The sequence below is a fragment of the Equus caballus genome, chromosome 3, assembly GCF_041296265.1.
Source record: "Equus caballus isolate H_3958 breed thoroughbred chromosome 3, TB-T2T, whole genome shotgun sequence".
NCBI classification, from domain to species: domain Eukaryota; kingdom Metazoa; phylum Chordata; class Mammalia; order Perissodactyla; family Equidae; genus Equus; species Equus caballus.
In genome coordinates this window covers 9,828,028-9,854,194 of record NC_091686.1, presented here as the reverse complement: position 1 = coordinate 9,854,194, position 26,167 = coordinate 9,828,028, and the positions used below count along the sequence as shown (strand labels likewise).

Below are 26,167 nucleotides of genomic sequence, written 5' to 3'. Positions count from 1 at the left end.
TCCCAGGGGCCAAGGGAACTCAGCCTGGGAGAGAAGTGACCAGACAGTGCTGTCCCAGGACACCAGCTCAGCTCAAACTCAGGCCTCCCCTGCAGGCCTAGGACCGTGGCCAAGCCAGGCAGGCCTTGGGTCCCAGGGAGCAGGAGGGATCCCCAGACTTGGAGAACTCCTCAGGCCAGCCGATCAAGAGCCCACTAGATGGGAGTGTCCACGGGGGTGGCTCCCTGGGGCCTGGGGCCCTTCCCAGAGACATTACTCAAGGACGGGCATAATGCTTGGGGATAAATTCACTGCTTCTCCCTAAGTGAAGGGCCTGGGGGGGGCCCAGAACAATGGCAATGACAACGTCACTTACAGTGTGCCAGGCACTATACTCAGCACTTAAGATTTCATGGCTCACCTAACCCTCTCAAGGTACCATTACCATCCTCATCTGAAAGATGAGGAAACCAAGGCACAGAGAGGCCAATATACCTGTCCAAGTTCACACAGCTGATGGAGCCAGGAAAGAACCAGGCAGCCCCAGAGCCACCCACCTTGTGTTGCTTCTCCCAGAGGGACCGCCGAGCTGGGCAGTGGAGGGACCAAGGTCCAGGACAGCTGGGGAGGGGGGCCTCCTGCCGTGGGCCCCTACACTGTGTGGCTGTCTCCGTTAATCCCCACAGCATCTCATTTAAATATTAGAGACTTGGGTATCTTCACCCCCATTTTACAGCCTAAATAATGAGGCTTAGAGAGACATGGTGGCTTGCTCAAGGTTGCCTTTCAAGGATTTGTACCAAGTTCTAACTCACCCACCACATGATCCTGCAGACAAAGCCTTCAACCGAGATGTAAGGAAGACCCCGCAAAGCCCCACCTTGTGCCAAGCACCCACTTTGCAGCCATTGCTTGCCCCATATTCCAGCAACAACCCTGCCAGGGGTGGTATTGTCATCCTTGTGTATAGGTAAGGACACCGAGGTCCAGGAAGGTTGCCCCTAAAGCCCTCCCCTTTCCCACGTGGGCCTAGAGGGCCAGGGCCAGGGCCCTGCGAGGTGGTGGAGGCGGCGCCATCTCTCCTTGGTGCTTGCTTTGGAGTTTAAGTGGCCCAGAGCTGCTCTGGAGCCATTAGCGGCAGAAGCGCCAGCCTTCCAGGAGCTCGGAGCTGGGCCGGCTCCGACAACGAGGCCCCTGCCCCCAGGCCATCTCCCTCTAATGCAGAGGCCTGTCCACTGGTGCCTGGAAGCTCTGCCAGGGCTCAGCTTTCATCTCTGCCTGCCTGGAACTGCCTCGCTCACCATCAACGGCCTGAGCCAGAGCCGGTGCCAACCCAGGAGCTCGGTGCCCACTGCACCGGCCTCCCCGCCAAAGCACAAGTCAGCCAGAGGTGGGCAGTGGGTCCTGCCAGTGCCCAGGTGCCTCCAGCTCCCCTGGGGCTAGGGGGATGAGGCAGGAAGTAGTCCCCCAAGTTATTACAAGTTATCTCTGGACCTTCGTGCACCCATCTGCTCAGTGGGGAGGTCATGACAAGGCTAACATTTGTACGGACCAGGCAGTGTTCTTAACGCTTTCCTATGTTAACCCCTTCATACTCACAACGGCTCCCTGACGTAGACGCTGTCATTATTCACTTTTTACAGAGGAGGAAACTGGGGCAGACGCCCACGCTCACACTACCAGAGAGGAGCAAGGCCAGGATTCTCCCCAGGCAAGTGGCCTCGCCATCTCTGCGGTCCTGCCACCCCAGAGGAGTGTGGGCTTGGCAGCACAGGGGTGGGCTCGAGACGAGGGCACGTGCCCTCCAGCACCCAGCACGGAGCCTGCCTGGCCAGGGAGCCCCTCCCACTGAGGGGACAGGAGGCCATGGTGGATGAGAGTGCAGACTCTGAGCCCCAGAGACAAGCAGTTACTCACGGGTGAGCCCCCTGCGCTCAGTGTCCTCAGCGTCCCCGTCTCTGCAGTGGGCTCCATGGGAGCCTTGGGAACAGAGGCGTGTGCAAGGCACTGGCCAGGGCCCCACGGAGTCTGGGGGCCAGGAAGGTCCGGGATGGTTCCAGCCCAGGCCCAGCCACTGGGGGACCAGGGAGAGTTTAGGGCTTGAGGGTCCTGGGGAGGTGTCTCAGCCCACCTGTGCCAGGGCAGGCTGGCACCGGACAGGGGTCAGAAACTGTGCCCAAGCTCCTCCCCCAGCCATGGGCCCTCTCCCCGCCAGCCCAGGCCTCACCCCAGAATCCACAGGGCTCCCCGAGGGCCTCCAGGAACTCCAGATGGGGCGTGAGGACCAGACTGGTGGAGGGCAAGGTGTCAGCCTGGGGAGGCTGAGGCCGGCCACCGCCACCCACCCCATTTGAGAGGCCCCTTTGTGCCAGCCCTGCCCCGCCCCCACATGCCATCTGCCTGGTCCCCGGGGTCCTGGTCCCTCCGGCTGCTGGGTTTGCTCACGTGATGCCCCATCTGCTGTGAGTCAGAAGGCGGGGTCCACAGGGCCATCCCCGGAGGGAGTCAAGGGTGCCAAGCCCTGCCCAGGCTCTGGTTCAGGAGGAGGCGGTGGCGGCAGTGGGTTTTGGGGCTAGGTTACCACATTTGCCCCATCCTCCACCAGCTCTGCTCCTGACTCTTCACCCTGCCATGGAGAAGCCCACCTGCATCCCTAAGGGGCACAGCCCCCAGCCCCACCACCCACCACCCACACGCTGCTCTTGCTGAGGATGAAGTGCCCTGGGGCCCGGCTCAGCTGGCGCAGAGTCCAGGTGGCCCCCTTCATGGCTGTCCGCCTCCCTCCCCCTCCTTTGTCATGCCAGGCCCTGCTAGGAAGGCCGTCCCCACAACACAGACCCTGCCACAGCTCTGCTCCCTCTTTCACCTGCCATCCCCTGGGCTCAGCGGCCACCTCCCCTTCTGTCCCCACAGCCATGGAGCTGCCCTCCAGGCACGAGCTTGAGCCCCATAGCCAGGGCCTGGGGCAGCCCAGCCAGCCCCGCATCACCAGCCCTGCCCTCTCCATCCTGCTGGGGTGGCAGTCTAGGCACTCAGCCCACACCCGGCACCCCCTGGCCTGGCTGCGGGCTGCAGCGCTGCCTGAGTCCTCCCACCATCCCTTGCTCTGCAGAGCAGGTTGGGACCTGCCGGCCTGGCACTCCAGACCCCATGAAATGCCCACACCAGGTCTCCAGTGCCATCGCCTGCCCAATACCCCCGGCTCTCAGCGTTCCCCAGCCTCTTCCCAGGCAGTTTCCTCTGCGAAATGCCCCCCACCCAGTCCTCATGCACGTGCTGCACACCCCTCCCCACACCCCACAGGTCCCCAAGCCCAGCCGGAGCGCCCCTGCAGCACCTTCCGGGTCCCCCCAGGGCAGAAAGCCCTCTCGCCCTCTACTGGCAAGTTTATCTCACTCTTCAGCCTCAGACCCTAACCGTCTTGTTTGTTTGTGTCCTTGACAAGATGGGGGTATCCCAGCCAGGCTGACTGGCACCTGCCCCGTGGCCCAGGGTGCCGAGACCAGCAACAACCGCGCACACTGCCCGGTACAGCCTCTCCCCATGGGCCTCGCCTGGGGCGGTGTCCTCCACGACCCAGCCCTCTTGGAGCCCGGCCCCAGGACCACGGCGGCCAGGGCAGCCCTTGGGTCCACACATGCCCACTAAGCAGCTGGGGCCACTGAGGCTCAGAGAGAGGCCAGGCAAGGCGGCCACAGGGCTGTTACGACAGAGCTTGGTCTGCATCTCAGCCCCTTGGAGTCCCTGCAGCAAAGAGGGGTCAGATGTGGCCCCAAGAGCTAGTCCTCCCTCTAGACGTGGGCAAGGAAGACCCCACGGACCCCTGGCCTGGGCTCTGGGGAGCCAGCTCAGCAGCCCGAGGCTCTCACTGACTGGAGACTCCTTCCAAGGAACCAATCCTCTGCCCTCAGGGTACTGCGGCGAGGGGGCTGGGGGCTTGGCTCTGGGTCTGCCCCACCCATGTGCTCTAAGACCCCTTATCTGCCTCATTCACAGCCATGTCCCCCAGCCCTTGGACAGTACCAGCACACAGTAGGTGCTCAACAAGTGTTTATATGAATAACTTCCTTGGCCCTCTGGAGTCACAAAGGCTGTTCCTCCCCACCCCACCCACCCCAGGGCAGAGCTGCTCCAGGCAGAGGGCGGGGGGTGGGGAGAAGCGGGGTCCTACCTCACCTCCTGCCCCCCAACTCTCCTCAGTAAAGTGAGCACCAGTCCCTCCCACGGGGCCGTGGGAGACCCCAACTCGGAGCCATAGGAAGGAGGCTCGTTGGGGAGGTGGGGAAGTGGGGAGTGGGGAGGGCAGCAACCAGCAGTCCCCAGATGGAACAGGGCGGCTGCTGCGGAGGCCCCAGCGGGAAGGTCCTATCAGCGCCCAGCAGATGGGGGCCCTGAGGTCTGCTGGTTGTCGGGCGGGGGGCTCTGCAGCCCTCAGCCTCTGCTTCCACATGTGGCAGCCCCTGATTCCCAGCACATGCTCTCACCCCAGGTCCCCCATGTGCAGACCCCATGGCCAGGACCATCTCCTCCCAGAGGTGGCCTGTGTGATGGATGAAGAGCCAGACACCCCTGGCTCCCTCGGGGGCGTGGACCCAGCCCCAGGGCAGCTGTAGGCAAAGCTACATTCAAGAGCCCCCTGCAGCAGCCTCCCCTCCCCGAGGCTGGACCCTCGTTCTCCATCCCAGGCTGTTATGTGACCTTGGGGAAGCTACCTACCTCTCAGAGCCTCGGCTCTCCCATCTGCACAGTGGGAGCAGGAGCAAACAGTTATCTCAGAGCCAGGAGAGCAGACCCCAGCTTGCTGGGCCCACTCACTATACCACCCTGAGCCTCAGTTCCCCCGGCTAACAAATGACTACTGGCTCTGGGAGGTTCCATCCTCTCGGCCCTGTCCCCTTCCCAGGCAACTCCCGGTCCATCCACCCCCAACTCTAGAGACCCCGCACAGCACTGCTCATGTGGGCTAGCTCCCGCGAGATACCAACACAGTCAATTCCCCTTCCACCACCACCTCTACCCGCTGCTGCCACACACGTCCCACCCTCCTCCCTCCTGCTGTCGCACCCCTGATCTGGTACCTGGGGCCGGGAGGAAGGTCCTGCGTGGGGCCAGGCAGCTGAGCCACCCTTCAAGATCCACCTCCGAGGCTCAGCCTGCCAGCCGTGGGCCCGCCGCCGAGCGAGCTGGTGAGTGTGGGAGGCTCCCAGCCCAGTCCTGCGGCAGGGCAAGGCGGGCAGCCAGCGCAAACGGGGGCGGGGAGGAGGCGCCAGGGCGTGCTTGGTGGGGGGACGCCCCCTCCTGCCCCAGCTGGGCTCCTCCCTCCTCCCTAGCTCGGCTGGGGATGACTGGACCATACGCGAGTCACGGACTTCTCAGAGGGAGGCTGGGAGGGGCCAGCGCTGAGGGAGTTGAGGTGGTCACCCCGGGGGATGCCCATGACTCAGCACTGGGCAAGAGGGCACTTCAGTCTCGCCCCCATCCAGGCAGACAGGTGCCAGGCTTCCCAGACCGACGCCGGTCGGGGACAACTCTGCCTCCTCGCCCTCCATCTGTCGCTTTCCCAGGGCTCTTCTCCCCAAAGTTCCCACAGAGATGCCAGGGTTGCTATGGCAACAGGCCTCTCTGATGCTGCCCCCACTCCCAGGCGACAACTGCCCCTTCCTGAAGGAGAGTCCAGCCTCCTTGGCAGCAGAGAGGAGCCGGCACTGACCGGCAGAGCGGAAGGCGCTCCGGGGAGGGGGGTGTCAAGTAGCCTGGCGTGCAGCCAGCCAGGCCACGCACCACTGGCCGCTTGACCTTGAGCCCTCCCTGAGCCTCACTTAGCCATCCCGGCAAAGGGACTCATCTCGACGTTCCTCACGCACACACAGTTTGAACATTCCGAGACCCCAGGGACTTGTGGAAACAGACTCCCTTGGTCCGTCTGCTGGGCCAAAGGGGAAACGGAGGCCCAGGTGAGGAACCATTTTTCTGGTGGCTCCGAAAGCTCAGAGAGAGAAATCTGGAAATAGGCCGACACCCTCATCCCCTTTCTGGCTGCTGGCCTCTGTCAGCAGCTCCCCCACTACTAAGGTTCGGGGCCTCTCTGGGGTCAGGAAGCTTCAGATGGCCCATGGCCCACCCTGCAGAGGGGCCACTCCCTGTCTTTCTTCACCCCTGTGACATGAATAAATGAGTCCCAAGTCACAGGTGCTGTCAGGATTTCACAACGTAATGAGGGTAAGTGATGACACCAACAATGATAACAGTAATAATAATAATGACTACGTTTACTGGCCATTTACTACATTCCAGGCTCTTCCCTCGTGCCATCAGCATAGTGCCACGGGACAGTGGTGAGGAAGAAAACATGTCACTCAGACCAGGGCCTGGCCCTTGATGTGCCCTCAATAAATATTCACTGTGAATGGTGAAGAAGGGAGAGCACAGGGCAGGGAAATGAAGCCCAGAGAAGGGAATTAACTCGCCCAAAGTCACACAGCTGACAAGTGGTGGAGTCGGGATGAAGCCCAGGCAGTCTGGCCCCACACTGGCTCCCCTAACCACTCTCAAATCCAGTCCCCCCGGACCCCTGGAGCGGGGCCTGGACGCAGAGGATGCTCGGGGCGCCGTAGGTCCCTTCTCTCTCACAGGGATTTGCATCCTGAAAGACGGGGCCTGTAAAACTCGCCACATGCAACAGGAATGGAAGCTCTCTGGGTAGCTTGGGAGGCAGAGGTTCCTGGAGGGGAAGCACACCCCTCAGCTGCCGGCATAAATCAAGTTGCAGGGAGAGGAAGGCAATGAAGCCGCCCGGTGCAGTGCAGGCAGACCCCGGGCCAGGGCTTCCAGAAGGAAGCCTCGCTGTCCAGGCTGTGGCTGATGCCTGCAGTAGACGGGCACCGTGGGCATTTGACCCACGTCCGGCCCGCTGCTCCCTCCCAGGCCACAGTGGGCACTCCCTCGCTGTCAGGGCAGGAAGGGCCGGCCCACACTGGGGGGCCAGGAAACGAGGGAGTGGAAGTGAGTTATCCAGCAAAGGATGGAGAGTCCCTCACATGCCATGAACCGGGGCAAGTCGCCACCTCAAAGCCTCAGTTTCCCCAAGCTCTGTCCTTCAGGGCCGGGCCGGCTGGTAGCTGGGGCAGCCTCGGCTGTTCCCAGGGTCCTGGCCAGCAGGGGAGCAGTCCCCCCCACACACACACACAGCCCACAGAGGGTGCTGGCCAACAGGACACAGATGGAGAGTTGGAGGCGTCACTCTCTGCAGACGGCAGGGGCCCGGCAAGCTGGACACCCGCGAGGGACAAGAGGCCTGGAGCCAGCTGCCACCCCGACCACATAGGAAAGGCCTATGGGGCAGCCCAGCCAGGGCAGGAGTTGGCTTGCCAAGCTCTGCCTGCCCTCTCACCATTGGGCTTCTCAGAGACCTACTCTGGGCTGGACACCATGCCAGGTTCCGGGGCTGGCGTGGGGAGACAAGCCTGGCTCACACTGGGTGATTCCAGAGAGTCAATTATCAGCACCACAGAGCTCCAGAGGGCTCTGGGAGTCAAGGGAGAGAAACCAAATAAATTATTATTTATCACAATACTACCTGTCATTAGCACTAATAACAGGACTGATGACAGCCGCTCTGTCTGGAGGCTTCGCCGTGGAAGACACTCTACTTTACGTGGATCATTCTCGTCTCATCCTCCCAACCCTGGGGGCTGGGTCCCCCTGGTATGTCAGAGACACAGAGTAACTCAGCCAAGGCCACACAGCTGGTCTGGGGCTAGGCTCCCAGATGTGTGTAGGCTCCAACCAGGCAGCTCTTAGGTGTCAGGCCCTGGCCAGGGTCTTCATATGCATCATCTCCTTGGGCTTTCATGACAGTCACTGTCCCCACTTCACAGAGAGGGAGCGAGGCACAGAGAGGGCAAGGGGCTGTCCACGCCTTTCAGCCACAGAGCCAGGGTGGAGCCTTGCTCCAGAGCCCTGAATGGGTCTTGAAGGAGGGGTTTTGATAAACAGAGACCAGTGGGAAGGCCACTTGGGTAGAGGGAACAGCATCAACAGAGGCGGCGAGTTGGGACACAGGAGCCGTTCTCCAGAAGAAGCGGGATCTAATTAGGGGAGTAGGGGGAGATTCCGGAAGGTTCCGAAAGCATGGCGTTTGCTTTTGATGGGGTTTCCTCAAAGGCCTGGTAAGCCAGAGAAGGGGTTTGGGAGGAAGGGGTGTGGTCAGCCCTCAAAATGTCGTCCCCAGACCTATGGCATGACCCGAGGACTTAGAAATCCAGCATCCCAGGTGTGCCCACACCTGGTGCATGAGAATATGCATTTGAACCAGATGCCCAAGTGATTGCAGCACTTGTTAAAGCAGCCGAAACCCTGGGCTAGACTCCGGGGGCTTGTCCCAGCAACCGCGGAGGGCGATGGGTGGAGGAGGGGAGGGGAGGCCAGGTCCAGCGAGGGCACTGGAGGGGACCACAGAGCGGGGGCTGGGGAGGAGAGTGTGGTCGAAGAAACCAGAAGAAGGGCTAGGACCCGACCCCTCATGTGAGAGGGGAGAAGTCGTCAGAAACTGCCTTCACGCGTGGGGGACACGGGTGGGATGCAGATGTGAGGGGCAGGGAAGAGGCTGCCCTGGGGCACAGTGGAATGGGGGTGCCCCTGCGACATGTGAGGGAGCTTCCAACAGGCAGCTGGAAACACATTGCTAGGGCTCGGGTGTGAAAGGCAAGGGTCCCCCAGGCCTACAGAAGGTCATGAGCATTACTGGCTGGTGACAGTGGCCAGGCATGGCGGGCAGTGCAGAAAGGCTTCGTGTTACGGGATGGGCGAGAGTGGGCAATGCTGCCACCAAGAGGTTGGGAGCTCCAACTCGTGGCTTGGGCCAGCTGGCCTCTACTCTGGGCTCTGCCAGCTGGTGACTCAGGCAGCATCTCCAGCCGTCTACCTCGCCTGTCACGTGGGGACAATAACAGCACCACCACCATAACAGATGAGGCCACATACGTAAATCTCCCAGCCCAGGCGCGAATGAGCACCCGGATGTGTTTGCAGCAGCTTTATTGTTCGGAGCAGGCAGCAAAGGAGACAGCGATGAGGTCGCCAGGGAGGTGGGAAGAGATCTGCAAGGATGTGGACCCCAGGACAGGGATACGAGGCCAGAGAGCCATGGTGCCCACTGTGAATAGGCCTGGGCGAGTGGGAGGACACACTGGGGCTTGTTCCTGCAGCCCCGCCCTTCTCCCTCTCGGCCCTCCAGCCAGGGCGGGGTGAGCCAGCCTCGCAAACACTGAAGGGCTGTGCCCACCGACAGGAAGGGCCACAGGTAACCGCTGCCTGCTTGGAGGTGGGTTTTTAGTGGACAAGAGCAGTTCAAGCCCAGGCTTCTCCCCTTGCAAGTGGCCTTGTCAATCACTGAGCACCATGCCTGGCACACAGTAGGTGCTCAATAAATGTTAGCCAATGTCATCATGATCATCATAAAGTCAACACAGATCCCAGTGGCCCAGCACTCCTCAGCCTGCAAAGCCCTTTCACGTCCAGTATCCCCTCTACAAGACAGTGGCGGTGGTTCTCCTTCAGCAGAAGTGGAAACTGAGGCTCAGAGAAGCCTTCTCAAAGCCTCACAGCATGACAGCGGCAGAGTCAGGACTCGAACCCAGGTCCTGGGACCCAGACCACAGGCTTTGCGGCCAACGCTCCAGCTACCTCCCTGTTCATTCCCGTGGGAAAGCCTCCTGGCCACAGGCGCGGGGGGAGCCGCAGCCCCATGATAAGGCCACCTCCCGTCACACTCGCCCCAGGGCCCAGCAGGGATGGTGTTGTCCATGTGACTCAGCCGCCCTCACAAAGGCAGCTGTGTGCCTGCACAGGACCTGCCCTCCCCCAGCACCGCTCAGGCCCCAGCTGCAGACGGAGCAGGGAGCCTGACGTCCCCAGGACACGGGGAGAGCGAGCAGCACCGCCGGCTGGTCAAACAGGACAAGTCCAATGGAGATTCGAGCCCAGGCCTGGTGCGAGCAGTTGGGGCCAGCTCCAAGGATGCAGAAAAGGCCAGGCAAACAGGAGGGCGGACCGCCGGGTCCAGCCTGTTCTCTGAGACCTTATTTGGAGCTCCAAGCCAGACTCAACACAGCTGGTTCCCTTGGGGGTGGAGCCCAGGCAGCTGCCCCACCCTCTACCTGCATCAGGTTTCAAACGCACTGGGGCTTATGGTCAGGGGAAAGACTCCGCCGGATGCCACCCGGATCTCGCGTCCACACCTGTCCCCAGCACTGACCTCTCTTCAATCCTTCCCCCAAAGGTTTCAGACTCAGTGCGCCCCTATGGTGCACTGACTATGTGCCCCATGACTTGCATTTTCTCCCACAGCCCTGCCAAGGACGCTTTGCCCCTTTTGCTACAAGGAGGGGACTGAGGCTCAGAGAGGGAGGGGGCCAGCCCAAGGTCACACAGGATCCGAGCCAGGATCTGACTTCAAGGCTCGTTTCCTCCCCTAGTACCCCCTTCCTGGTTCTAGTAGCATCTTGACCACATGCCAACAAGAAGTGGCCTTGGGCCCAGACAGGCAGGCAGACAGACATCCCCCTCGCCATGGGCACCCTGTTCCTGTCCTGCCAGGAGGAGACCACTATAGAATGCAGGTCCTTAGACACAGTTCAGGCTGGCTGAGCCTCCGAGGGCCACCCTTGCTGACTCCGTAAGGCGGGCATGCCTGGGTGCCCAGCTACCCAAGACAGAAGGTCGGTAGGGCAGCCACCCCCACTTCTAGGCATGACGGAACGTCTGACCTCAGCCCAGCCCCCAAGTGCACTTGGCAGGAGGGCTGGATCCAGCCGGAACAGGCCCAGAAGGTCGTTCTGGCCATATTCCTGCCTCCCAGTTTCCTGAAACCCCTGAACCCAGGGCAAGGATGGGCCCCCCAAAGATGGGCCACGGCCCTCTCTCCACCCTATCTCACGCCAGCCAGCTTGGGCCACTCTGACCGTGGAAAGCAGGTGAGGGCCAGGCTCTGGAGGCCCAGGTTCCCCAGGTGAGGCCCCAGCCCCTGTAAACGTCAGGGCCCCCCTTTGCAGCTCAGGGGTTGGCGCTGGGTGGGCTGGGTCGTGCCTTCCCACTTGGTCTCTGGAGCCAGAAGTGCAGCCCCTCCTAGGGGTGTGACAGCTGGGGGGACAGCTCTTCCCAGGGGACCCTGGCCACCCTGCTCAGGCCTGGGGGAGACCCAGTGATGGGGGGCTCCAAACTGCCCCTCACCCCACCTGGACTCCTGCCAGCATTGCCCATAGTCCCTCCGACAGCACACATGGGACCCGGCAGCAAATGGGCCCAGATCTCAGCTTTCTGTGCCTCCGTAGCCACAGGTTAAAGTGGGGACACCCAGCCCATCTCGAAGGCAGAACAATGACAGGTGCGGTCACTGTCTTAGGCTCTCTTTTAAACACAAAGTCTCCCAATGAGGGGAGCAGCAGAGGCTTCTAACCCCTCCCTAGGAGCCTCCTTCCTGAACACGAGGGCCCAGCCAGGCCATCCCAGCTGCTGCTGGGGTCACCACAGTTATGCCTCTTCTGTCAGCTGCTCCCTGGGCCCTGGCCTGTGAGGTTTGGGTGGCAGCTGCTCAGACACCCAGGTGCCTCTGGTCGGCTGGTAACGCATCGTACCTCCCAAGCCAAGGGGGGCAAATGAGGTCCAGAGAGGTCTAGTGACTACCCACAAGACAGTGCAGCAACGAGCAAAGACGTCAGGACATGCTTCATCTTGAGAGTGGCAATGTGCCATCTCACTGGCTACCCTAGGGTCCCCAGGGCCCAGGATCTCGACTTTGACCTCCTGGGTGCCCCACCCCTACACCTACACGCAGATGATTGGTGTCCAGCACAAAACTGTGTTCAGGTGTTAACTGCAGGATACCCACCTGGGGAGTCACAAAGCGGGTGCCTCGGTCTCCACACCTGGAAACCCCTCACTTCTCTTTTGGTAAAACAAAGAGCTGGAGTTGGACCTTCTCTGTGGGAAGCCCACAGAGCACCCAGCCTCTGCCCAGGAGTCCCCGCCCCCCGCCAACACCGCACAGAAGCACTGCCTTCTGCAGGTGCCTCTGCCCCCCAGCTGGGGGTCCCCAGGGTCTCCCCCTAGGGGCTGCGTGCAGATGGCTCAGCAGGCGGAACACAGCAACGACAACAGCCAACCATTAGCAGGGGTGGCCTCATTAACAAAGGGAATGTGGGCGGCCTGTTTGGCTGTCCACATGCCCCAGGGCACCGAGGGGTAGGGGCAGAGCGGGCCGGGCACCAGGCCCCCCACCCCAGCCGCCCATCTCTGCCTGGGACGGGGCTGCCGCTCCAGTCTGTCCTCAGCCCCCGGCCCCTGCCTGCCTCCCTCATGGTCCCAGCGGGAAAGAGCAGAGCAGGAAGGCCTGTGGGCAGCACTGGCCAGGCTGGGCCTTTTCCTCCATGATGGCTCCTCCAACCTGGTGTGTCCTCGGCCACCGTTTATGATGCTCATCACAGAGGCCCAGAGGTGGAGAGCAGCCGGTCAAGGAGCAATTTGACCTTCACCTCCTGCTTCTCGAAGCCAAGGTGGGGAGGCCTGCACTGCCAGGTGAAGGGGCTGGGGAGAGGCAGGGGGACCCCGTGCTGGCCAGATGGGGCGGGCCCTGTCCCCTCCGCTGGCTCACAGGGAGAGGCTGCCTTTCTCTTCCTTGTCAAAAGTCAAACAGCCGGGGCCAACCTGCTGGCAAACCGGTTTCCGTGGCCTCCCAGGAGGAAACACCCTCGAGCATGAGGAGCAGCTGGGGCACGGGCCGCCTCCTGCTCCCCATCCAAGCGAGCGCCGGGGTCCACCGTCTCACCCTGGCCCTCCACCTCTGCAGCCTCCTCACCTGAGCACGGAGTGCACCCCCCACCCTGCCTGCTTCCCTGTGCCTGGACGACCAGCGCTGAGCACGCCCAGCCCACACCCGGAGCAGCAAGGGGTAACCCGGGCCAGCCAGGGCCTCCAGAGCTGCCCAGAACCCTGGGCAGGCCGAGGGCCAGGCCTCACATGTGCCCCTCTTGAACTAGATCTTGGGGTGGCTGAGACCAAGGGGGCCCGGCTGGGAGCCACACCCCACTGACCTTTCCTGCCCCGTTCCCCACCCCAAACAGCAGCTTCTTACCTCCAGGTCCAGGCAGGCCTCTGGCCCGGCTCTGCCGAGGCCGCCTCCTCCCCTCGCACCACCTCCCAGGGCTCCCAGGCTCCAGGCTGAGCTTGTCTGGGCAGGTGGCCCCAGGTGAGGCTCCGCCTGCCCGTCTCGCCCCATTTCCGGCTGGCCCACACCTGCTGCTGCCACCTCCCTCTCTCGTTCCTGGTTTCCCTGCGGGGGCTGACCAGCCCCTCGGGTGCTGAGCTCCCCCACCCCTCGTGTCAGCTCTCCGTGGGCTTTCGGCACCTCTGCCCAGGGACACACGGACTGCTGGCCCCCTGAGACGCCTGGGAGAGCCTGGGGGAGTTCCTGAATGTCTCTGAGACCCAGTGGCCCCCCTTTGGGCTGTTGGGGGTGCTGCCCCCCATATGTAATTACCGAGTCTGCAGGCTCCCTCCTGCCTGCCTCCTGAGATCAGCCCCACCTGAATGCTGGGCCCACGCTCACCTGCCTGCAATTAAAACAAGCCACGGCCAGCAGCTGGCTGGAGGCAGGAGGCCAGGGTGGTATGCGGGAGGATGGGGAATGGGGCACACAGTCACTGCTCTCAGGACGTCCAGCCCCCTGCAGGACACAAAGTGGGAACTGACACTGACACAGGGTCAGGCAGGGGTGGGAGATGGGAGATGGGAGGGATTTGGGACAGCTGCTCCGGTATCCCCGGGGCGTGGAGGGCAGTGGTCCAGGCAGGCTCTGCTCCATCTGAGAGGCCCCCATAGAGGCCCAGGGTACCCCCGTCTCACTTCCTCCTGGACCACTGGCCTCCCAACCCTGTCCACCCGGCCCCTGATCCAGCCTTCAGGGCTCACCTGAGACCAGCAGTTCTCACACCCAGGCACCCACGCCCCCAGCTGGCTTCTGATCCCCACCCCCACTCCCAATGTCCCCATTATTGAGAACCGAGCCACCACTCCTTCCAAGAAGCACCTAGGCAGTCATTGATTCACCGGACAAAGTCTGGATCACGTACCGCCGTGGGCCGGCCTGGGCGAGGCACTGAGTGTGCACAATGCACCCTGGGAGCCTGCTGCGGCTCTCCCCCGCATGCGTCCCCCACAGCCCCCCTGGGTTCCCCCTCACCTGGGACCCATCCCTCAGTGTTGGGATCATTTCTTCCTCGGAAGTGCGCCCTGCCAGATCACCAAACTCAGGCCCCAGCACAGGGCCTGGTGCAGAGAAATTCCAGGGAGCGATAGGTGAGGGAGGAAATGTGGGCAGTTAGAATGGACAAGGGAAGGACGGACAGGTGGAGGGACTCAGCCAGGCATGTAGCAAGAATTTATGGAGAGTCTGCTGCATGCCAGGCGCTGGTCTAGGACCTGGGGACACAGCAGTAAACAAAATGCAAAACCCTCTGCCCTCTTAGAGCTGGAGGGAGACAGATAATGAATATGAAATAAATATGAAATATGTCCAGTGGCAAGAACTACGGGATGAAATAAAGCAAGGTAGGGGGAAGAGAGTGATGGAGGATGGTTTATTCTCTCTGAGAAGGTGACACTCAAGCACAGGCTGCATGTGGCGAGGGAGGTGGACTTTGCAATGTCTGGAGTGGGAGCATTCCAGATAGCAGGAAGGGCACATGCAAAGGCCCTGTGGTGGGAGGATGGGTGGGTGGTGTGTTTAAGGAACAGGGAGGAGCCGGGCATAGCTGAATGAAGGAGGTGAAGTAGAGATGAGACCAGGGAGGTGAAGGAAGGATGGATGGACGGATGGACAGTTGGGAGCAAGGGTGGATCCAGGTCTGGTAAAGTGTTGGGGAGCTCCAGGCCCCTGAGGAAGGGCTCTAGCTGTTGGCCACAGCTCAGACACATTCCTTGGGGCTAGCCCAGACCCCCTTGGGGTTCCTTGTCCCCAGATCACCTCCTCACCCCTCTTCCCCTGGCAAATGTCCAACGGCTGATGCTATCTCTGCTCTGCCCACAGGCATGCACGCTGGCCTCACCCAGCAGGAAACTGTGCCCCCCACCCCCACACCTCAGGCTGAGCACAGACGAGGGGGCACCGGGAGAGAAACACCTACCCCGATAAGGACACCAGGGGAGTCAGTGACTTCCCGTATGTTCGTGGGTGTCTCCTGCACTCCTGACACCCACGCTCCATCCTCCACCTCGCCCAGCTCCGCCGTCAGGGCCCCTGGCAGGTGATGTCATCACCCCACTCTGTCAGTCTGGGGCTGGAGCCCTGGGAGTTGGCTGTGGGAGGTTGCTCAACCTTTCTGTGCCTCAGATCCTCTATTAAATGAGGACACATGCCTTTGCCCTGTTTGCCTTGTAGAGGCAAAGGAAGGAAAGGGGATGGGACCAGGAAGGTGCTTCTGCCTCGGCAAAGCCCAGGGCCCTCCAGAGCAGCTGCGGTGGAGCATGGGTGGGGCTGGTGCCTTGGTCTCTAGGACCCCCATCCAGGACCTGTGGGTTTCCCACCGACTCCCCACTGCACCCTATGGAGCAGGAGCCTCTTTTTAATGCGGAGTTTACAGATAAGGCATAGGGAGGGGAGTAACACATCCAAGGTCGTCCCCAAGTGGCCTGACCCAGGACTGGGGCCCTTATCTGACCCTGGGTAAGCCCAGCCTCACGCTCACCCCCACCCCACCCAGGAGAAGCCTTGGGACATGCAGATCCCTCCCCGTCTGGGGACACGGGAAGTGTGGAGGGGCTGAACGGCCCGGCTCTGACACCTCGCACCCCAGCAGGACCCTGGCGCGGCCTCCACACGCCACATGGCGGCTGGCACCTGGGGAGGGCTGGGTAGACGTCTGCCATATCCAGATGCAGAGGAAGACGGAGCTTATTGACCTTTTAAAGCCCCTGTGGCTTCAGTGTGCCCTCCCTGTCTGTCGAATGGAGTTGGCCCCTGCTCCTTCAGTTAGAACAACAGAAAACATTTCGCCCTTTGGGCCACATCTGGAAGAAGGAGATCTCCACGGCCAGATGTGTGTGTACAAGCCCACCGCTCGGGAGCCAGGCCTGAGATCAGCCCCAGCATCCCCACTGTGGGGGGATGGGCTCCCCTCTTCAGGATAGTGTGACCCTGCATCCCAGGATGGGATCACCCTCCACCATCTGCGTCCTTCGGTCACACTCACCTTCCAGGTTCCGTCTATACCTGATCATCCATCTGCACCCTGCCTGGGGATCAGGAGACCCGGTCCCCTTCCTGGGCCGCCACTCGCTGGCAGGGTGGGGCTGAGCATGTCAGGGCCCTTCTCTGAGCCTCAGTGTTCCCCATCTGTGAATTGGGGTGGGACCCATCCCGCAGTGTTCCCAGGTGTGTCATGGGAGAAGACTTGGAGCAGGGAACCGCTCTGATGTGCACTGTGCCACAGGGGACTCGACCGTCCCAGTGACTCCGAGGCACGTCTGTCCCCATTTGACAGGTGAGGAGACTGAGGGCTCTCAGAGTCAGAGGGCTTAGCCCCGACCCACATGAGTCAGTGGCGTCAGGCCACATCCTTGGCGTTCCGTGACACTGAGGGAGTCGTCTTCATGTGGCCCCGGGGGACCTCTCCAGGTTTGCCCCGTGTTGAGTTGACTGGGTTCTACCGTGGTTGGGATGGGGAAACTGAGTCACCTCCCCCTGGTGGGTTTTCCGGGGGCCTCCCCGTGTCTCTTCAGAGGCGGTGCTCTCTGTGTAGCCACCAAACACAGGAAATGGGTGCAAACCAAATGTCAAGACCGCAGGGACAGGAGGCTGTGGGCCCAGAGCGGGGCAGCTCGCACTGTGCCCATCTCCGGGGAGGCATGCAGAGCGGCTCAGCACAGCCCCGGGGCAGGCCCACCCTGCCCACCGGCCTCTTACTGGGACCAGGTGTCCCTCTTCTCTCCTGATCACTGCGAGAGAAATCCACCCACCCTCCTTCATGGCCTGGTTCAAATGCCTCTTCCAAGAAGCCCTCTTGGAGTTATCCCATCCACCCCAGTAGGAAGGCAGCCTCTGGACCCCTGAACCTCAAAAGTGCTGGAGCACTTTACCTATGAGAACACTGTCATCCGACTCTCCCGGGGGCCTCATTGCGTGCCAGGCCCTCTCCTAAGAACTCTGCATGGACTGATTCGTGTAATCCCCACAACAATCCTGTGAAGGAGGTACTCTTATCACAGACGAGGAGACTGAGGCCCAGAGAGATTTAGTAACTGGCCCCAGAGGACATCGCCAATACATGGCAGAGCCGGGATTTGAACCCACATCTCTGTTAGATCGTCATTTATCTCTATATCATACAGCTTCTCAGTGAACGTATTTCATTCATTCATTCAACAAACATTTTCCAAGTGCTCACTAGACGCCAGGCTTCATGCTGGGCTGTGTGGACACGAGCTCAGAGTGTTGGGGAAACAGGCAGCTGGTAAGTGTGGCTGGAGCATGGGGGCAAGAGAGATGAGGCCAGAGAGCAGGGTGCGAAGATAGGGAGGGAGGCGCAATCTTAGTCCCTGCGCAGTGGGAAGCCACAGGTGGACTGAAGGAGGGGGCGAGGGGATCGGTCTATGTTTCAAGGGGGGCAGCTGAAGGAGGAGGCTCTGCCCTGACCAGGTCACAGCTATAGGTCAAGGCCAGGTCAAGCTGCCTCTCCTGCATCCCAGGCCACGCCTAGTCAGGAACCCCACAGGGTTCTAACAGACAGAGGTAACTGGGCACCTAGCAGGAACCCTGCAGAAGTCCCCAGGGCAGAGAGGCGGGGCGGCCTTGCAAGCCCGCTTCGGGGGAGATGCTGACTCTGGTCCACCCACAGTAGCTGGTACCACAGAGCTGGAAGGCAGGCATCCCTCCGCCCATCAGGCAGTCTGCCTGTACATTTCCTATCAGCCCTCTGCAGCCTGGGCTCAGAGCCGGCCTCCCTCACCCCTCACCAATGATGGGCTGCTCAGTGGTCACAATGGGCTCTCTGAGTATTGTGCAGACGTGAATATTGACATTGTCACTTACACTGACAAGTGAGACAAAAAGGAAACAACAAAGACCCATGTTGGAACTTTGCTTGTCCGTCAATGACGTGGGCCATTTTTTGCTGAATTGGATGATAGTCTTCAAAGGCTGGAATCCTTGCTGACCTAGACAATAGCTTTTGAATTCATTGCTGAATGGGATAAGAGTTTTCCGGTTTTTTGTGCTATTCACAATGTAACGACCGCAGACATGGCACGCAGATGGAATATCCTTATTAGCATTTTCCCCACCACTTTCTTAAGTCTATCTAGACAGTAACCATAACTCAAGGCCTGATTAGTAGCATTTGCAGATTTCCGTGGTGTCAATACTCCCACCATGGCCGATTTCAAGATACAAGCATTGAACGCAGGAAGGAGGAGAAAGATGTGCCTTGGCTCACCACGCTGGAGCGTCTGTGTTGTGCACCAACGCGGGAGACGTCACTAACCGGGAGCACAGATGACGAGTCTGCTGGGGCTGCCGTCACAGAGGACCACACACTGCGCAGCTTAAGCAACAGAAACTTACTGTCTCATGGTTCTGGAGGCTGGAAGTCCACCATCAAGGTCTCGGTAGGCGTGGTTCCTTCTGAGGCTGCGAGAAGGAATCTGTTCCATGCCTCTCCCAGCTTGGGGCGGTTTGTTGGCCATTTTCGGCATTTCTTGGCTTGTGGAAGCATCACCTGATCTCTGCCCTCATCTCTACGTGACATTCTCCCTGTGTGTGTCTGTGTCCAAACTTGCCCGTTCCAGAAGGACACCAGTCGCGTTGGCCTGCGGCCCACCTAACGATCTCCTATTAACTTCATTAGCTCTGTAAAGACTCCGTCTCCAGTTAAGGTCATGTCCTGAGGTCTGGGGGTCAGGACTCCAGCATGTGAATGGGGAAGGACACGATTCAACCCATAGCAATAGATAATAGCAAAATGTGGCATAAAAATGAGGAAGCAATACATTTTGAGTATTTATTACCATTTTTAATATAATCTAATTTTAAGTTGATATGATTTAATTCTTAATAGTGTCTGTGTTTAACAACCGACAACCAGCTCCTGCGAGCCAGTGCAGGCAGGCGCTGTCCCCTCTGGCCTGCCTGCAGGCTCAGATGAGGGACAGGTCAGGAAAGCAGAGCTTAGGTTCTGTGCATCTCCTCGGAGGAGCCCCGTCAGCCCGGTCTCCTCCTACCGGGGAGGGGCTCTGGAGGAAAGCGACAAGCGGTGGGCACAGGGCTGCCCAGCCTGACCAGCAAGAGCTAGAAACAGTCCAAGCGCCCAGCACCGGGGAATGGCTCAGAAAGCACAGCTGGCTCTGCCCACCTGGGGAACGCACCATCTCTGTTTGCCCCGAACAGCAAATGGACTGTCTCAGCTTTAGCACTGAAGGGTCTGCATCCCAGGAAGTGGGGGCAAACTGGGACACTTGGCCACCCCAGCCTTGGTCATACGGTCAAGACCCAAACCAAACATGCTTTCAATACTGAATTCAGTGAAAATAAGCAGGAACGAGGGCAACGTCTCCACCTGTCTCGGGGCTCTGTTTCTCTGCTCTGACGCGGGGCTGCACGCAGAGCCCACTCAGAAGTGCTCTGCGTAGAGCGAATGATCGTGTCGAATTTGTGTTTCTGGGTCAAGCCTGAAGGTGGCAGGGATGTGGAGAAAGAAGAGACAACCCCGAGGAGTGGCAAAGCGCGGGACCCTGCAGCCAGGTCCAGTCCCAGCTGTACCATATACCTAGCCGTGTGACCTGGAGGACGTGGCTTAACAGCTCCATGCCTCAGTTTCCCCATCTGTAACCTGTTCCTACCCCATTAGGTGGTTGTGCAGCTTCAGTGAGATCGACCACAGAAAGCACAGCGCCTGGCAAGCGCTGAGCACTGAGCCAACGCTGTTAGGAAGCAAACCAGCTGGAGGGACCCGGGGTGTTTCTTTCCATTTCAGAATTATTTCCACTGTGGCTGTTCTAACGTCTAACGTTTGTGCAATCAAAGCAAAGTAAAACAAAAACTGTAGGTATCTGTGCACACAGATGTATATAAATAGAGCCTGCAACCAAATATCAGACTTGGGGGGGGCGGGTTAGAGGGGACTGCTCCCCGGACGCTGCGGCTGGCCCCGAACGTGCCATTCCTGGAGGTGCGACTTTACAGCAGCTGCCAGGAGATGCAGCTGGTGCCTCTCTGAGGTTGTGCCAACTCAGATCAGAACTAAATCCTGGGCAAGCAGCTCCAGCTGAGAAAATAGGAGGCAGATGGACACAGCTCCTGGGTCAGAGAGGGTGTCTGTGTTTCCGGGGTAGCCCAGCACAAGCACGATGCGGGCCACCTCCACAGCTGACACAGATTCTGTTGCCCTCAGCGCTCACCAGCCCCAAGGAGAGAGTCCTCAGCAGCGTGGGGCTGCGGTGGCCCCCTGGAAGAGCGTCTGCCCCATTACACGTTACCCGGAGGGGCAGCCACGCCCTCCCAGTCTGCTTCTCTGCTGTCTCCGAGCTCCTGCCCCAGTAATAGGTCGGTCTTGTGCAGGGTGGGGCGAGAGAGGCCTAGGGTGCAAAATTTGAAGAGGCCCCCGCGGTCAGGTACTGACGACCCTGCGCCTCACGGTGACCCTCTGTGACTCTATGATGCAGGCTCTGACATCATCCCATCTCGGGATCAAAACGAAGCAGAACACAAGGCTCAGAGAGCAAGTATTCCCTGCCCTGGAAAGTGCAGAACCAAGACTCGAATGCAGGCCCGGGAAGCTGGAGCATCTGCTGGCTTGACTGCTGAGCCACCCTCCGCGCTGAGCCCAGGGGTGCCTGGCTGACCCTCAGGCGACCAGTGTGGCAGAAAGCACCCGGAAGCCGAGTTTGCAGGCTGGAGCTGGGGTCCCGACTCCTGCCGGGGGCACTGGGTGACCTAGGGCAAGTCCCTTCTTTTCTCCGTGCCTCAGTTTCCTTGTCTACGGAAGCTGATGGCTGCACTGGAGCAGGAGTTACAAACCGCAGTGGCCACAAGCTGGTGAGAGCAGGGGGAAGTGGGGTGGGACGGTGGGGGGGGGGGCATAGGGACTCGGGGTGGGGGACATGGGGTGAACTGGAGAGCACAGGCCATCTTGGGGAGCACTACTCAGCTCCAGCCAACTGTCACTTGAAGGGATTTGGGCCCAGTGTGGCCTGAGCCTTCAGTTTTTCAAGAGAAGCCAGAAATGTGATTTTTATGTGATAATCTAAATGGTTAAAAGTTGGAAATTAATTCAAATGGATTGGAAGCCCTTTGAGAGTCAATGAAAGCCTATGTAGGGCCAGACACCAGCCATGGGCCTCCAGCTGGCAACCCCTGGACCCAGGTCAGACCCTGTGGGTGTGCCCCAACATCCACTCGCCCCTTCTAGAGGACAGAACCTCACATATTTGGCTGGGCTCGTAGCCCGCAGAACGAAGACATGGTTCCTAGTTTCCCTGGCAGCTCAGTGTGGCCACATGGCCAAGGGCACCCATCTGCCCAGTGGGGAGGTCACGACAAGGCTAACATTTGTACAGACCAGGCGCTGTTCTAAATGCTTCCCCACGTTAACCCCTTTGTTAGACACCGTCATTATCCACTTTTTCCAGAGGAGGAAACTGGGGCAGACGCCCACAGTCACACACCAGAGATGAGCAAGGCCAGGATTCTCCCCAGGCAAGCGGCCTCGCCATCTCTGTGGTCCCATCGCCCCAGGGGAGCGTGGCCTTGGCAGCACAGGGATGGGCTCAAGATAAGGGCACGTGCCCTCCGGCACCCAGCAAGAAGGCCGTCTGGCCAGGGAGCCCCTCTCACGGAGGGGACAGGAAGCCACAGTGGGTGAGAGTGCAAATTCTGAGCCCCAGAGACAAGCAGTTACTCACGGGTGAGCCACCTGCGCTCAGTGGGGTCCCGTGGGCAAATCGTCGCCCTTTCTGGGCTCTTCTCCATCTAGATTCACAGCCTCCTGCCGCAGTCTCTGGTTTAATTGGTTCTGGATGGTGCCCAGCATAAGTGATTTTTTTTAGAGTCTCTCCCACCAGGTGACTCCAGTGTTGGGGGATGGGGGGATGGTCCTTTCTTCCCGAGGGTCTTAGGTATCAGGTGCCCGACCTCTCCGGGCTTCCATCACTGCCTCAGCCTTTCCCCTAGAGGTATAGGGTATGTGGGGGCAGTGATTGGGAAGGTTGAGGCCCCGGAGGGTCAAAGTCTGGGCTGGTCAGCGGTGGAGGATGAAACTCTTGGCTGGCCAAACACGGGGACGCTGCTCCTGCTGCTCTGCAGACAGCAGTGGGGACCAGCCTCCGGCGGGCGCTCAGCCAGGCGCCCCCACCCGCAGCCATGCTGAGCCTCTGCCAGAGCAAGAGGCCCTCAAGGCGGGGGGCAGAGGGGTGACACCACGGGGTGGGCCACGGGCTGTCCCAGAGCAGCCGGTCCCTGGAGACACACAGACCACGGGTCCCATCCCCAGCTCACAGCGACCTTGGGCAAGTCCCTCTTTGACCCTGAGCCTCAGTGGGCCCGGTCTTGGCAACAACAGGACACAAAGTGCCCAGCCCAGGGTTCAGCCTGGAGTTAGGGAAGCAAATGGCAGCTCAACAGGAAGAGGAAAAACAAAGATAAGCTGACTTTTCTTTTTTCCAGTTCTTGCAGGAGTCAATAGATAATGCCCAGGGTTAATAAATCAAGAAACCGCAGCATAAGTGTGTTATTTATCACTCTGGAGGGAACCACCACGTGAACTGAAGCTGTTGGAGTGGTTGCCTCTGAGGAGGGGGTTTCCAGGAAATGGGGCCCTTCGATAAGTCTTTTTCACCAGTTCATGTTTTTAAATATTTATTTATTAAAAAGTGACTCGCCTCTCCAGTGTTGTTCTGAAAGATCACCAATGTCAACAGAAATATTTTGGGCCTATAAAGCCAAAATAAGGTCAAGTGCTCAAGTTGTGGAGTCAGGCTGGCTGGGGTTCAAATCTCTGCTCTGCAACTGACTAGCTGTGCCACCTTGGGCAAGTTACTTAACCATTCTGTGCCTCTGTTTCCTCATCTGTAGAATAAGAATAATAATATGTCCATGCTGCCAGCATGTATAATTGTGAGACATTATTATTATATATACCTATAACTAATATCTGCAATTGTTTTACAAAAATAGGATTATTATGCAGTATATAGTTTTTGCAACTTGCTTGCTTTCTCTTACCGAGATACAGCAGATTCATTCCAGATCAGTACAAGTACATACAATTCTATTTCATTCTTTCTAACTGATGTAAGAATTCCATTGCACAGAATATAAAATTCATTTCTCCATAACCCTCTATTGAAGGAAATTTAGGCAGTTTCCAATTTTCAGTAGAATATACTTTGTAGCAATTAACATATATATTTTGGGCACATGTGTGGCTATTTCTGTAGGATAGATTCTAAAGAGAGGGATCGCTGCGTCAGAGTTTGTGCAACCAAAACTTTTATAGATACGGCTAAGTTGCTCTCCTTAAAAAGCAGTGCCAAGTTAGATTCCCACCAACACTGTAAGAGAGGGCCATTTTCTCACACCCATACCAAGGTTTTCAAATTTTCTAATCTGGGGGGTGATGTCGCTGTTTTGATGTGCCTGTCTACAATTGCGAAGGAGACCAAACATCTTTTCATAACTTCATCTTCCATGTTTATTTCTTTTTGTGTGAAACAAATGTTTATATCTTTTACCCGTTTCTAATTGGGCTTTTTGTCACAGATTTATTTATTTTCTTACTCTTTTCAACATAAAAACCTTAATTCTTTAATACATAGGAGGCAATATTTTCTGATGGTATACTGTATCCATTTCAGCTAAATTCTTGGTGCCTTTGGTCATAGGAAGTTTTAGATTATTACACCATCAAATGTAACATTCCTTTACGATTTGGGGCTTTCACATCTTAGCCTTTCCTGATCGGGGTTAAATAATGGTCTCCTATATTTGCTTTTAATACTTTTATAGTTTTTCTTTGACGTTTAATCCATCCACCTTTAATCCATCTGGGATGTTTACGTGTGTGTAGATGGTGTGAGGTAGGGATCTAATTTTATTTCCTTCTCAATGGAGAGCCAATAGTCACAATAACATTTGTTGATCAGTCCATCCTTTCCTGGCTGACTTGTGATGTCCCTTTGCCAAATGTAACTCTCTGACATTTTAAGCATCCTTGTTGTGACTGACACATGGCAGAATTCTGTAAATGTCGACTTTGGGAAGAACTGAAATGACAGCTAAATGGGAACCAGCATGTGCTTACAGTGCAGCCAAGCACAGGTCTCAGAGAATTCAGAACTGGCAGTGAACACAAGTGAACTCCCAACATAAATGAATATTTGGCCTTTGGTTTTGATTTTGTTTTCAAACCAGCTTTACTTATCTACAATAAAATTTCCACGTTTTAAGTGTACAGGTCGATGACTTGACAAATGTGTACACTCATCCAACCAACACCCCAAACAAGATAGAAAACATTTTCATCTTTCCAGAAAGTTCCTTTCTGCCCCTTTGCAGGCAACCCCCCTCCATCCCCACCCCAGGCCACCATGAGTCTTTCTAAACTGTGCACATGTGGTACGTTGATAGCATTTGCAGAGAAATAAATAACCCAGCTGCAGCCTGAGCCCGTTGGCCAAGGAGGAAGGCCAACTTCCCCTCCAGGAAAGGCTGACAAACACCCTCGGGACCTGTTTGGTTAAGAAGAGAGGGGGTCACCCAGGGCAGGGCCCCCCGACTTCAGGCAGGCAAGTTCATTCCCACAGTTTTTTCAGAGTCTAGAAATCAAATCTGCCAAATATTTTATTAATATTTCTTTTAGATCTATGGATCTTTTAAAATTTAATTCAAAACGATTGCTTTTAAAAGAAAACATAATATCCGTGTGTTAAATGACCAGGGTCACATGCCATAATTAATGAAAGGCTATTCATGAGACTCAAATCGAAAATTAATCTCCCTGTGCCATCTAAAGTCCTATTTAACACTGTCTCAGGGGGAGAACCACAGACACGGAAGAGGTAAGTCGGCAGCACAGACAAGATCCGGAACTTGAGCATGGAGGCTGATGGCTTGAGGGCAGGAGAGCGGCTAGAGGGGCCAAGCCAGCCTCAGCTGATTGACGCCAGGCCTGAGGGCCTGAGGGCTCCCCTCATCGCTAAACCTGTGGAGCTGCTTCTGGAACAGACCTGAGTCCACATGCCCCCACTCCCCGCAAGGCTGTGAGGGAGCTGGGCAACAGCCCCACGGCTCACAGTTCTGGGGCCTTCCATCCATAAAAGGAAACAGGGGTGTTTGAGGGGCCACTCAAGGGGAAAATAACTTTGGAGTCAGACAGACTGGGATCCATCTGTACTGAGTTATGCGTCCTTGGGGAGGAGAATAACCTTTCTGGGCCTCAGTTTCCTCACCTGTAAATTGGGTACCCCTCACTGTAAGGACAGGATGAGACAGGGTTTGCAAAGCGCACCGCTTGCCACCGAGCTGACTTTCTGTAAATGATAAGCAGGTACCTTTGGTTTCCCCCAGGATCTTGGAGGATGCAAACCACAGACATCAGCCTTTGCCCGAGTGACCAAGTGGTTAATGAAATCAGTCCCTGCCGAAAGCAGAGGCTCTGGCAGTCATCACATTTATTAATTAATTGCTCATCAAAGTCTTCCTGTTTTGCTAACGGGAGCAACTGATTGCCTGCAGGCTGGCAGCCCCAACTGAATGATAACTGATTTGGAGGTTGACCTGGAGGCAGGGCGGGATCCCGGCGCGTGGAGGCCACGGCCACAGGAGGGGACTGTGGCACCTTCCCGGGTACCACTTCCGAGTTCTGGCTCCCTCCCGGGGGGAGGCCTGGGCCTGGCAGGGGCAGGGAGGGGGCTTGCCAGCAGGAATTACTTTCCTTGTCACTGAGCACTGTCACTGAGCAGGCTCTGGCGGGTTAACTTGGGCAATGCTTCCAGCCCTGCCAGGCAAGTGCTGCTGCTCCCTCCATGCACAGGAGAGGCGCACGGAGGTGAGAGAGGCCAGGCAATAAGGCGGCCAGCAGCTGTCCCCATGCTCGGCTCAACGCTGCCTCCCCAGAGGTGGAGGCGGATGGAAATCAGGACCATG

General features: G+C 58.3%; 1 protein-coding gene across 7 annotated transcripts in view; it reads right to left on the bottom strand.

Moving 5' to 3' along the window:
* Positions 1-15,377, bottom strand: part of ADGRG1 (adhesion G protein-coupled receptor G1) — a 41,453-nt gene extending 26,076 nt beyond the window's left edge. For 2 of the 7 annotated variants that reach the window (XM_023637058.2, XM_070261874.1), the window contains exon 1: positions 13,109-13,399. Coding sequence is in view for 2 of the 7 variants with exons in the window: in XM_070261869.1 (XP_070117970.1) it covers positions 15,159-15,238 (80 nt within the window). In the remaining 5 variants the exon portion in view is untranslated. Of the gene's footprint in view, positions 1-4,695; positions 6,099-13,108; positions 13,400-15,158 lie in introns of those variants that run through there. The other 5 variants (XM_023637057.2, XM_070261873.1, XM_070261869.1 and 2 more) reach the window with 4 other exon arrangements.
* Between the last annotated feature and the right edge of the window lie 10,790 nt (positions 15,378-26,167).